The sequence below is a fragment of the Centruroides sculpturatus genome, unplaced genomic scaffold (genome assembly GCF_000671375.1).
Source record: "Centruroides sculpturatus isolate CEXI.00-Female unplaced genomic scaffold, Cexi_2.0 scaffold13, whole genome shotgun sequence".
Classification (NCBI taxonomy): domain Eukaryota; kingdom Metazoa; phylum Arthropoda; class Arachnida; order Scorpiones; family Buthidae; genus Centruroides; species Centruroides sculpturatus.
The window spans coordinates 504,116-517,908 of NW_019384405.1; the positions used below are offsets into that span (position 1 = coordinate 504,116).

The 13,793-nt window shown below is 29.9% G+C and overlaps 1 protein-coding gene across 1 annotated transcript in view; it reads right to left on the minus strand.

Annotated features, from left to right (window-relative positions):
• The window catches only part of LOC111618787 (L-asparaginase-like), a 45,758-nt gene that overhangs the window by 13,718 nt on the left and 18,247 nt on the right, over window positions 1-13,793 (minus strand). Inside the window, 2 exon segments of the mRNA XM_023360356.1 lie at window positions 4,014-4,097; window positions 4,175-4,300. Of these exon segments, the coding sequence (XP_023216124.1) occupies window positions 4,014-4,097; window positions 4,175-4,300 (210 nt within the window).

A 13,793-nucleotide genomic window follows, 5' to 3' on the forward strand; every position in this document is an offset into this window, starting at 1 on the left:
TTTTTAAATTAATATATTTTATTTTATATAAATTTAATTAATTAGGGGGATCGGAAATCGCAATTAAAATTTTAATTTTTTAAAAATATTCAAAAATATAGACCTAGTTGGTAGTCACCCTACTTTAAACCCTTGTCCTCCTGAGACGTCTATGAGAATGCCCCGGGAAATCTGACTCCAGCTGTGTTCAAGGTCACCCAGCTGTGTAAACAATGACTCATTGGTGTTAAATTTCGCAGAAAGGCGAGACAAAGGAACTTAAACTTTGCAGCTTTTTCTTCAAAATTAATGCATTTCTTTCGTTTTTTTTTCAGTTTTAAGTATTTTTTATGCTTAATTAAAAATTCCTGAAAAAGTGGCTGGGTCAAAAGGGGTTAATGCACCTTCTAGAGAGGGGTGTATAACCTCACTTAAACTGGCATGCAGGCTTTTGCCATATGGAAATATCCGATTTCCTGGTTTCCCCCGGATAGACTGGCTTACCAGTCATTCTGCAAAATTATGGTACAATATTGAAGATTCAGAAAAAAATTCTTTGAAATCTTCTAAACATCCATTCACAATTACTGGAACACAATTAACACTAGAAGAGTTGACCTTTCTTTATAGACTCTTCTCTGCCTATACTTATTCAAATTGATTAAAAGTTTCCATTGGATTAAACAATGTACATAAATATAATGGAGAAGAGCCTGTAAAGAAATGTTGACTCTACTAGTGTTAGTTGTGTCCCAGTGATTGTGAATAGATGTTTACAAGAATTCAAAGAACTTTTTTTTTGTATGAGTCATCAATACTGTATATTTTTACATTTTATATATAAAATGTATAAGCAATTGGAAATATTCTTCAAAAATCATGTTTATTTTCTATGATTTTCTAAATTTTTTAATTTGTATTAAAATTTTGTACATAAGATATTTATTTGAATGATAAATATTATTCTTAATTTATTCATTATTGTTGAATATTGCATATTTATTGTATATAAACTTTTACTCATTTATTAGAATATATTATAAACATTAGTCAATCATTCTAGTTAATGGCAATCTTTGGAATGTATTCATTAATTTTAGAATTTTTATATTAAATGTGAGATTAAAATAACTATAGTATACTATATACTTTTAGGAATTAAGTAAATTTTAATAAAAACATAGCCTAATTAATTAGATTAATATCTTATTTGTTTAATGTGTACTAAATACTATCAGATCACAACTAAATGAAAAGGGTTTATCACATCAGGATGAGAAGTAACCAGATTCAATTATTCAAATATGACTTTTTTATATTTGAATAATTGATTCTGGTTCCTTCTCATTCTGATGTGATAAACCCTTTTCATTTAGCCATAATCTGATAGGCTATTTGTTTAACTTGTATTTAACTTTGGGCTAGAAGTGTATTTAATTAATTTAGTCTAGTATTTAGTAACTAATTAATTAGGCTTGATGATTGCTGATATGTATATACAGGGGGTGTTTCAATAAGTAACACCTTTTATTTTTTTAAACAAACATTTTAATGTGTGTGCAAAAATGTAAATGTAGTAAATGAAGTTTGAATTTCTGGCAACACTATTGCACAATAGGAACACTTGTGCCACTTGTCAGACATTTCTGACAAATGGAAAGAAAATGGCGAGCATGCTATCATCGTTACACTCCCAACAGCAGTGAAGTGTTATTCGTTTTCTGTGGGCAGGGGGCAAGAAATGTGGACAAATTCATGTGGAAATGCAGGCAGTGTATGGTGACAATTGCATGGACTATTCAAACATCCGTTGATGGTGTGAGCTGTTTAAAAATGGTCGTCAATATGTGATTGATGAGCACAGGTCAGGTCATCTGGTAAGTGCAGCTTTACCTCAATTAGTCGTTGCTGTTGATTAAATGATTCAAAGCAACTGCCGCATTCTCTTGAAGATGCTGTCAGAAAAATTTGACATTTTGATTGGAATGGCTTATGACATTGTGCATGAGAAACTGGGATACAGAAAAATTTGCACACACTGGGTACCTAGACACCTAATAAAAGAGCACATGGCCACAAGAATGATGATGTCCTTCAGTCATTTGGAATGATATGCAGAGGAAGAAAACGACTTCATTCAAGGAATCATCATGGGAGACAAATCATGGGAACACCATTTCACCGCAGAGACGAAGAAAGCAAGCATGGTTTGGAAGCATTCAAGTTTCCCCCTCCCAAAAAATTCAAGGTGACACAGTGTGCAAAGAATGTCATGGTGACTGTGTTTTGGGACTACAGGGGTGTTCTATTGGTAGATTTTCTCCCTTATGGAAAAACTGTGAATTCTGACAGTTACTGCAAAACCCTGAAGTGCCTGTAATGAATGTCCATGACAAGAGACCACACTTGCAAGCACATGATATTTGACTTCTTCACGATAATGCCCACCCATATGCTTCGACAAAAGTCCATGACCTCATTGTATCCTTTGGATGGGAAAGTCTGCACTCCCCCATACAGTCCCGAACAATTTCCACTTGTTGGGTCCTTTGAATAAATTCCTGGCTGGAGAGAGCTTCCATTCTGACAAGGAGGATAAATCAGCTGTTTGTGGATGGTTGTATGGCCAGGAATTGGTGTTATACAATGCAGGCATCCTCAAGCTGGTACACCACTGGGACAAGTGCTTGAACTTGAATGGTTCCTATGTCAAGTAGCAGCCTTATCCACACATTTCATATCATATATTCTGTACTTTCCATATGCATTAAAACTTTTGCTTAAAAAAATAAAAGGCATTACTTATTGAAACCCCCTTGTATGTTATGCCAAATCTTGGAATGTTGCTAATTTAATGAAGTAGGCAAAAATTTGCATAATTCATGAAAAATAGTTGATATTCTGATTTCATAAAATTGACAATATTCATGCCAATTTCATGAAATTGGCATGAATAAGCTTTCATTTCATACCGATTGTGAGTTTGGCCAGGCCCACAAAGGGAGCAACCAGTTGATCAGGAATGGAGTCTGACACATTTGGGATGAACTGCCCATGAAAAACTTGGATTACTTCCCCTGATTTGATCCAGGGTCCACCAGAGTGGTAGTCTGACACCTCAACCACCTCAGTTATTTGGTCAACAAACTTAACATATTCTGGAGAGCTTTCATTTTGTTTTGCTTCTGTTTACCATAGTTTTAGAGCTTCTAATTTTAACGGTTAAAAGATCAGATGTAATAATCATTATTTAATTTAATGTTACAAATTCATCATTTTTTACATTAATATAAAATTAAAAGCTATAAAATAATCATTGATTAAAAACTACTAATATTGTAATTCTACTTCTCCCATCCTGCTGATGAAACTGGAACTAAACACAATGCCATTACCATTGTTATTATTTGCATACATTTTTTAAACTCTAAAATGTAGAGGTTTGTTTTATGTAAATAAACATCATAAGAAAGTATAAAATATCATTTAGTGTTGTCTTCTTACTTGAAGATTATTTAGATAGATCTTTGACTAATGTTTTCTAAACTGAAAACATGATCATTACAAATGTATTAGTATTATTTTGAAAGAAATTTCAATTTTCATAAATAACATAGTTATATTGTTGTTTGCTTTGTATCTAGTAGAATTCATTATCATTTTTGTGATTGGCTATTCTATCCAAATTTTTACTAGATTTGTCATAACCACTGACACATAAGACAATTCTTACTTCATGTAATATCCTTTATTTAAATCGACAAGAGGGATTAAAAGTCCGAAATGCATTTCAATTTAAATAAAGGATATTACCTGAAGTAAGAATTGTCTTCTGTGTTGACTGTTGTGACAAATCTAGTAAAAATTGGATAGAATAAACAATTACAAAAATAATAACATTGTTGTTATACCTTTTTATTGAAGTAGATTGAAATAAAGATCATTAACAAATTCTTATCAAATTATGTAACTTAGTACATAAGTTTGATTCTTTTGAATAACTATACATTTATTTAGAAGATATAAAAACTTACCTCTGGAATATTATAAATCCCTGCTATAATAAGTGAACATAGGAAATTTTCTCGTCCATCACTACGTGTTTCAAATAATGGAATCTAAAACAAATATTTCTTATAAACGAACCATATCATTTGCAACTTAATTTTAAATAAAACATTTAATTAAAAATTACCTGGGATCCTGTAATTACAACAGATTTTCCTAACTGTTCAAACATGAAAGAAAGAGCTGAAGCTGTATATGCCATTGTATCTGTACCATGAAGGATAACAAAGCCATCAAATAATTCATAAAATTCCTGACATTAAAAATATAATAAAGATAATTATTTTTACTTTGTGAGGAAAAAAGCTTATTATTATTTAATAAAATTGTTAAAATAAAATAAAAAATTTTATGAACTATTTTAGCATTACCAAAATAGAAACCAATTTCAATGTTAAAATGAAATGTTTGCTTTGTATAATTGATATTTTAATTATCAATTCATTGAATTATATTTTACTGACTGGTTTCATGCTCCTATCATGACTTTGTCTTCTATCATATTCTACTTCAACATATTTGCATTTTCTATAAATTCAAGATCAGTGGTAACTAATATTGGAGGTTACATTTAGAAATTATTTGTCAATAATTACATTAAACAAACTTTAACGAATCTTCCTGTCCAAAAAAAATGGAATGTGATTTGAATTCATTTCATTTCATTTTATCAAAAACAGAAAAACTTATTTTATGAATATTGCCATTAATTTTTAAAAAATTCACAATCTTACATAATTTTTTTATGTAAAAGTATGCAAATTGCAAATGTAATATTTATATTAAATTAAAATTTTTATTTGTAAAAGATACACTACAGATGTAAAGTACTGTACATTATACTCTAAAGAAAGCATGTGATCAAAATAATTATTTAAAACAATGGAGTCAGATGATTTATCCAATTCTTACTTAATTATATTGTAGAGAAATACACAAAAAATCAATTTTTTGTGTATTTCTCTACAATACAATTAAGTAAGAATTGGAAAGCATATGAGTTTTATTAGACACTGCATTTCAATAAAAAGCAATTCAGTCACACTAATGTTTATAAAGAAATTTAATTTGTTAACAGTTAACATTGTAAGATTATAATTAATGCTGGGCTAATTCAGATAACATAGTGGCTTTTTTATCACCTTTGTAAATGCTTATTAACAATATTTTGCTGGTTGCAATTTTATAATAATAAGTCAAACAATATTGCTGATAGAATTCATTTGTTTATACCAATACCAATCGTACCAATGCAAACAACAAAATATTTTAACATTATTTTGCAAATAATGCATAAATGGTACATTTTTAGATATATTAATTGAAAGTCATTTTAGGCAAATTTAACTAGATAAAAATATACATTTATAAAGATAACTTTGGGACTGGATAACATCATAGTGTATTGAGATACACAGACGAGTAAAAATAATTTTCTATATTTTATATAAAATATAATTATTTCAGTGAAATTATAAAAAATATTGCTGTCATCATCATTTTTATATTGATTTAATTTCATAAATAATAATAATATATTAATAAATATAGAAAATAACAGTAAATGATATATTATTATTTACTGTTATTTTCTATATTTTGTTTTATATTATTAAAAATACAAATACAATAGGCTCTTGACAAGTTGAACTTTCTTGACTCAAAATGCTTGCTAATTCAAATTTTATTTTTGTTCCAAATTAACTCCCACAGACTCAATGCAGTTTGTTCTTGTATAAGTTAAAGCAATTTTGAGATCATAGTTTGCTACCTCAAAACTTAATTTCTAGAGACTATTTCATGTCTAATTTTGCATGCTTTCTTTTGTGTTTTCAAGGGGATGAACATTATTATGACAAAGTTGAATATTGGTATTGTACAGAATTATGCCTCTGCACAACATAAAATTCAAAATTTTAATGCTTTGCACATAAACTAATGATCTTATAGTTAAACACAAACTTAAAAATGTAACTAAGATTTGATTGGTAAATTTTCAAATGCTAACACATTTATAATTTGACAACTTACTGAATTATTAACCAATCAAATTTATGAGTTTGTATATATGAATCTCCTTATTTGGAACTAAACATTCATTCTTTATAGTGAAATTTATACAACATGAATCACTTGTTGATATTTTTATAGCTGAAAATGACCAATTAATCAGCATATTGACCAGTTTCATTCTAAAGTAGTTCTCTTGCCAACAAGAGAAAATGAAAGATATTGTCAATTGAGTATGCTCTCGTTTTTCAGATATATAGAGAAAAAGGATTTTTGAAATCTTTAATGAACAACAGTATGAAACAACAAAAAAGTAAGTGTAAATGTGAATATCCAGATTCTGAAAAGTGAATGCAGAAGTCACTTATACAGTGTAGAAACAAGAATATTCATATCAATTTTACAGGAGAAACTGAACAATACAAATAACGATTGGAACATACCAGATTCAAAGCAAACAGTAGCTGGCTGGATGAATTTAAGAAGAAACATGGAATAGTGTTTAATAAAATCTGTAGTGAAAATCCAGGAGTGTGAAAAGAGAACTACATGCAGTGATTGTAAAGTTCAGAAATCAGAAATTATACAGAACTATAGCCTGGATGATATTTTCAATGCAGTCAAAAATGTGTTTATTTTTTAAATGTTGCAAACAGTGTTCAAAGGTAATTCATGTCACTAAGGACTATATCCGGGGTGGCCAAGCTCCTTGATAGTCCTAGCCATTTTTCAAAATTTGAAATTTTTCGCGAGCCGCAATTAAATACGTATTAAAAAGGTATGCAAAAATTCCAGATTACAAATTATATCCGTAGCAAGAGTGATACAAATTGTTTCCTCCAGAACACAATGTCAACTGTCCATTGCAATGACAATTTACAAATTCAAAATTGGTCTGGAGTCGGTCGATAACGGACGATTATGCCACTGTTTATGTTCGTTCGCGCAGTTTTCGATGAGTCATATCATTCTTAACTTGGACGGTAATGAAATTTGTTACAACGTTGCACTTAGTCTTTCATATTTGTTGTTAGTAATTTAAAAGACATTTTGAAACACATACAAATGATAATAATTTTTTAAAATATAATAACACAAAAATGAAAAGGGAACTCGGGTACATTTATCGAGAGCCACAAATAATCCTTCAAAGAGCCACATGTGGCTCGCGAGCCGCAGGTTGGCCACCCCTGGACTATATGATATGGTATTGGTATCACCAAAACTGCTGATACCAATACCATATCATATTTTCCTTCAATACAGAGTACTTTTTATACTCAATACTTTTCATCTTATACCGATACTGGTATTGATACTTTTGGTCTGATACTGATACTGGTATCAATATTGATACTTTACTTTGGGTATCGGATCTGGTATCATTACATTTTCCATGAACAGGTAAATTTCAGCTGACACCCGATTTTGCAGCCAAATCATTCCATTTCAGTTTCAAATCAGAAACTGAAATGGAATTTTAATAATTTTCAGTTAAGTTAAACTTATATAAAAAATATTAATGACCAAAATTTAATAAATGTATTAGGTCAAATTTAATTTCCAAAATCTATATACTGGTATGCTTAGAGTTCTGATTACTATTTATAAATAGATATTTAGTTAAACATTATGCAGTACTTTTGTTCGTTAATCAACCCGGACCATCAGTGATGTTTAAAATGAGCTACAGTTTGTATTTACTCGTTTACACTGACATTTATAAAATTTTAACACAATAAAGAACTTTCAATGTAAAGGCAGTTTTACCTCTTCACCAATAATTTCTTATCCACTCCTATTCCATGTATACTATAGTAGTATGCACAGAGACCATTAACATGACTGTGGATCTGGGGCTTCTTTTGTGTACATAAGATGTCATATGAGTGTAAACTGAAGTACTTACTGATGCACTGACTTCTGAACCAGACAACCAGAATTTAATTCCCTGGAGTAAGCAACAAAATATTATTTGCTGCTCTGGGGCTTACTCAGCATTCATTGTAATGAGTACAGTACACCTATCGCTCTTTTTACATGGTTCATCCTTATGCGATTTTGAAATAACTTGGTCAACAAAAGAAAACTAATCCAATTTTTACACAATTGATTTTTTTATATGGGAAAAAATAGTTTATTTGAAAATTTTTAAATTTAACTTTTTGTTAAAATTGATGAAATCAAGAGTTAATTTTCCTTTCTTAAGCACAGTATAGTACATAATAGAATGCTGTATGTTGATTTTATGTTTCCTACGCTACCTTGTGTTTACTATATTTACATACAAATGATGTTAAAATTTGTAAATTCTAAAAATAAATAAGATTATTTCCAGATTAAAAACAAGTAAAATTACTCTTTCTTATCCGACTTCGAGTGATTCAGTTAAGCAGACAAACAAATAATGAAGAAATACTAAACTTCAATTACCAATAACTCTATTTTCATTGAGTTCACAAAATCCAAATGCATTTCACTTACAGTAAAGCCTCATCAGTGATGTCTCCAAATTTTAAGATTATTACTGATCCCATTGTTTTAAATTTTATGAATATATTTACAAATAATGTTAATGATAAATGATGTTAGAATAAAAAAGCTCATGTTTCTTTTATAAATTGCTTATTTTTTTTTATTACATTGAAGTTGTGGATCCTATTAAGCATTTTTCTACAGGATGCATGTACTGTACAATTTTTATATGATTTTTTATATACAGCATTCTTTGAAACATATCCACTGAGCTAAAAAGAAGGATAGGTGTACCTTCCCAGCAGTAAAAACAACTGGAAGGTGACGTAACAAACTGAATAGTGACAGATGGCAAGATTTTCATTTTGTTACCTGATGCCAATACTGGCTGGTATGGATACCAATACCAGTATTGATACTTTAAAACTACTCATGATACTGGTATCGATACTTTCATTTTTACATTTTTGAATTATTATTCTTGTATTATTCCTGTATATTTACTTTACACATGTACAAATGGTATCGAGACATCCCTACATGTCACAGAGGTAAAAAATACAAACAATGTAACTCTTGGGAGCAAACATGAACATGACAGGTAATGAAAAACTGCCATCATTATTATGAAAAAAATCTTTAAAGCTTGATGTTTCTGCAATATCAAAACATTATACTTATACAATATACAGCAAATAAGAAAGCACAGATTTCAAAACTTTTTGTAACTGGCTGAAAAAGTTAGATATTTCTACAATCATGTTAACTAGGGGTGGAAATCTATTGTTCTAAGACTTTTCCTAATGTGATTGAAATAAATAAATAAATTGTTGAAACAGAAAAATTATAGTGTACTTTTTATTGATATTTGTAGTGAGCATTCAATAATTTCACTTTGTAAGCTATAACAGTTCAATTTTTACCAATAGCATCTTCTTTTGATAAAAGCTTTAGATCAGGTTAACATTCAAAATTTTAAATTATGATAAAGTTTATTGTACAAAAAAGTTGCATGTTATTGAAGATGAATCATACGAGTTTGGAGTGAACTTGATATTTTTGATTAAATTATTGTTTGATTGATAAATTATATAAATTACTAAATCAGTAGTGAACTTTGCAATTAAATTAGTTTTCTTATATTCAGCATTTTTATTAATTTTTTCATTACAAATGGTTCCTCTACCTGGTTACAGTGGTGCATTAGTGATGAAAAAGCATCATTTGAAAATTTTATCAATGTTGGCAATGACCTAATTGTGTGCAAATATTTGTCTGAAGATAATATTATTGCTGAAGTAAAGAACCAAGTGCAAGAAGCATTTAATGAAGAGAAGAAGAAATAAATCCTGTCAAGGATAAATATTATATATTGGTCTAAGTAAGGAAGTCTGAAAAGCTCTCAAATTTTTAAAGAGCTTTCTGGAAATTATATCATTCATAAAACAATTTAAATGTTAGTACCAGATCTTATAAGTTACAATAATAAAATATATAAAACACACATAAAGAAAACAAAAAACAAATAATATAAAAACTTCAATAAAAATATATATATACATGTGTAAAGTAAATATACAGGAATAATAAAAGAATAATACTTCAAAAATGTAAAAATAAATAATCATAGTTGAATACGGACATTGTCATCAATGCTCGTACTGTGAGTTCACATAATATCCTTTGGTTAAATCTCAGAAAAGGTTCTCCATGCCACTGACAAGACTAATAATGAAATATAATTTCTTTATGTTAAAATAGTGTATGAAATATATTTAAAAATTAAAATTATTCAAATTCAATTTTCCTTAGCAAGATGATACTTATATTTGACCTAATTTTAAATTTGCCTGAAATGAATAATAACCAGTTTTATTTACATTATTGTCACTTTATGTTAAAATTTTTATGAGATAAAAAGATGTTTCTATTTTACAAATATTTAAAAAGTATAAAATTTAACCACAAAATTCTGTCTACAAACTATAAATGTAACTTCTACTTGAAGAGCTGCTAAATGAATTCAAAACAGCTTCTGATTAAATATATATATATGCTTTATACTTGTGTGTGTTCAGCTGTATAAATGCGTATCAATGAATACCAAATATTCAAAATGAAATGATAAGTCCTCTCTGGATTTATGTATGAGAACAAGAATTGACTTAACAATTAAAAAAATATATATGTTAAATGTTCTTTTTTAGAAAAATTATNTGGTGTTAAATTTCGCAGAAAGGCGAGACAAAGGAACTTAAACTTTGCAGCTTTTTCTTCAAAATTAATGCATTTCTTTCGTTTTTTTTTCAGTTTTAAGTATTTTTTATGCTTAATTAAAAATTCCTGAAAAAGTGGCTGGGTCAAAAGGTTAATGCACCTTCTAGAGAGGGGTGTATAACCTCACTTAAACTGGCATGCAGGCTTTTGCCATATGGAAATATCTGATTTCCTGGTTTCCCCCGGATAGACTGGCATACCAGTCATTCTGCAAAATTATGGTACAATATTGAAGATTCAGAAAAAAATTCTTTGAAATCTTCTAAACATCCATTCACAATTACTGGAACACAATTAACACTAGAAGAGTTGACCTTTCTTTATAGACTCTTCTCTGCCTATACTTATTCAAATTGATTAAAAGTTTCCATTGGATTAAACAATGTACATAAATATAATGGAGAAGAGCCTGTAAAGAAATGTTGACTCTACTAGTGTTAGTTGTGTCCCAGTGATTGTGAATAGATGTTTACAAGAATTCAAAGAACTTTTTTTTTGTATGAGTCATCAATACTGTATATTTTTACATTTTATATATAAAATGTATAAGCAATTGGAAATATTCTTCAAAAATCATGTTTATTTTCTATGATTTTCTAAATTTTTTAATTTGTATTAAAATTTTGTACATAAGATATTTATTTGAATGATAAATATTATTCTTAATTTATTCATTATTGTTGAATATTGCATATTTATTGTATATAAACTTTTACTCATTTATTAGAATATATTATAAACATTAGTCAATCATTCTAGTTAATGGCAATCTTTGGAATGTATTCATTAATTTTAGAATTTTTATATTAAATGTGAGATTAAAATAACTATAGTATACTATATACTTTTAGGAATTAAGTAAATTTTAATAAAAACATAGCCTAATTAATTAGATTAATATCTTATTTGTTTAATGTGTACTAAATACTATCAGATCACAACTAAATGAAAAGGGTTTATCACATCAGGATGAGAAGTAACCAGATTAAATTATTCAAATATGACTTTTTTATATTTGAATAATTGATTCTGGTTCCTTCTCATTCTGATGTGATAAACCCTTTTCATTTAGCCATAATCTGATAGGCTATTTGTTTAACTTGTATTTAACTTTGGGCTAGAAGTGTATTTAATTAATTTAGTCTAGTATTTAGTAACTAATTAATTAGGCTTGATGATTGCTGATATGTATATACAGGGGGTGTTTCAATAAGTAACACCTTTTATTTTTTTAAACAAACATTTTAATGTGTGTGCAAAAATGTAAATGTAGTAAATGAAGTTTGAATTTCTGGCAACACTATTGCACAATAGGAACACTTGTGCCACTTGTCAGACATTTCTGACAAATGGAAAGAAAATGGCGAGCATGCTATCATCGTTACACTCCCAACAGCAGTGAAGTGTTATTCGTTTTCTGTGGGCAGGGGGCAAGAAATGTGGACAAATTCATGTGGAAATGCAGGCAGTGTATGGTGACAATTGCATGGACTATTCAAACATCCGTTGATGGTGTGAGCTGTTTAAAAATGGTCGTCAATATGTGATTGATGAGCACAGGTCAGGTCATCTGGTAAGTGCAGCTTTACCTCAATTAGTCGTTGCTGTTGATTAAATGATTCAAAGCAACTGCCGCATTCTCTTGAAGATGCTGTCAGAAAAATTTGACATTTTGATTGGAATGGCTTATGACATTGTGCATGAGAAACTGGGATACAGAAAAATTTGCACACACTGGGTACCTAGACACCTAATAAAAGAGCACATGGCCACAAGAATGATGATGTCCTTCAGTCATTTGGAATGATATGCAGAGGAAGAAAACGACTTCATTCAAGGAATCATCATGGGAGACAAATCATGGGAACACCATTTCACCGCAGAGACGAAGAAAGCAAGCATGGTTTGGAAGCATTCAAGTTTCCCCCTCCCAAAAAATTCAAGGTGACACAGTGTGCAAAGAATGTCATGGTGACTGTGTTTTGGGACTACAGGGGTGTTCTATTGGTAGATTTTCTCCCTTATGGAAAAACTGTGAATTCTGACAGTTACTGCAAAACCCTGAAGTGCCTGTAATGAATGTCCATGACAAGAGACCACACTTGCAAGCACATGATATTTGACTTCTTCACGATAATGCCCACCCATATGCTTCGACAAAAGTCCATGACCTCATTGTATCCTTTGGATGGGAAAGTCTGCATCACCCCCCCATACAGTCCCGAACAATTTCCACTTGTTGGGTCCTTTGAATAAATTCCTGGCTGGAGAGAGCTTCCATTCTGACAAGGAGGATAAATCAGCTGTTTGTGGATGGTTGTATGGCCAGGAATTGGTGTTATACAATGCAGGCATCCTCAAGCTGGTACACCACTGGGACAAGTGCTTGAACTTGAATGGTTCCTATGTCAAGTAGCAGCCTTATCCACACATTTCATATCATATATTCTGTACTTTCCATATGCATTAAAACTTTTGCTTAAAAAAATAAAAGGCATTACTTATTGAAACCCCCTTGTATGTTATGCCAAATCTTGGAATGTTGCTAATTTAATGAAGTAGGCAAAAATTTGCATTATTCGTGAAAAATAGTTGATATTCTGATTTCATAAAATTGACAATATTCATGCCAATTTCATGAAATTGGCATGAATATCGATATGAAACGAAAGCTTATTCATGCCAATTTCATGAAATTGGCATGAATAAGCTTTCATTTCATACCGATTGTGAGTTTGGCCAGGCCCACAAAGGGAGCAACCAGTTGATCAGGAATGGAGTCTGACACATTTGGGATGAACTGCCCATGAAAAACTTGGATTACTTCCCCTGATTTGATCCAGGGTCCACCAGAGTGGTAGTCTGACACCTCAACCACCTCAGTTATTTGGTCAACAAACTTAACATATTCTGGAGAGCTTTCATTTTGTTTTGCTTCTGTTTACCATAGTTTTAGAGCTTCTAATTTTAACGGTTAAAAGATC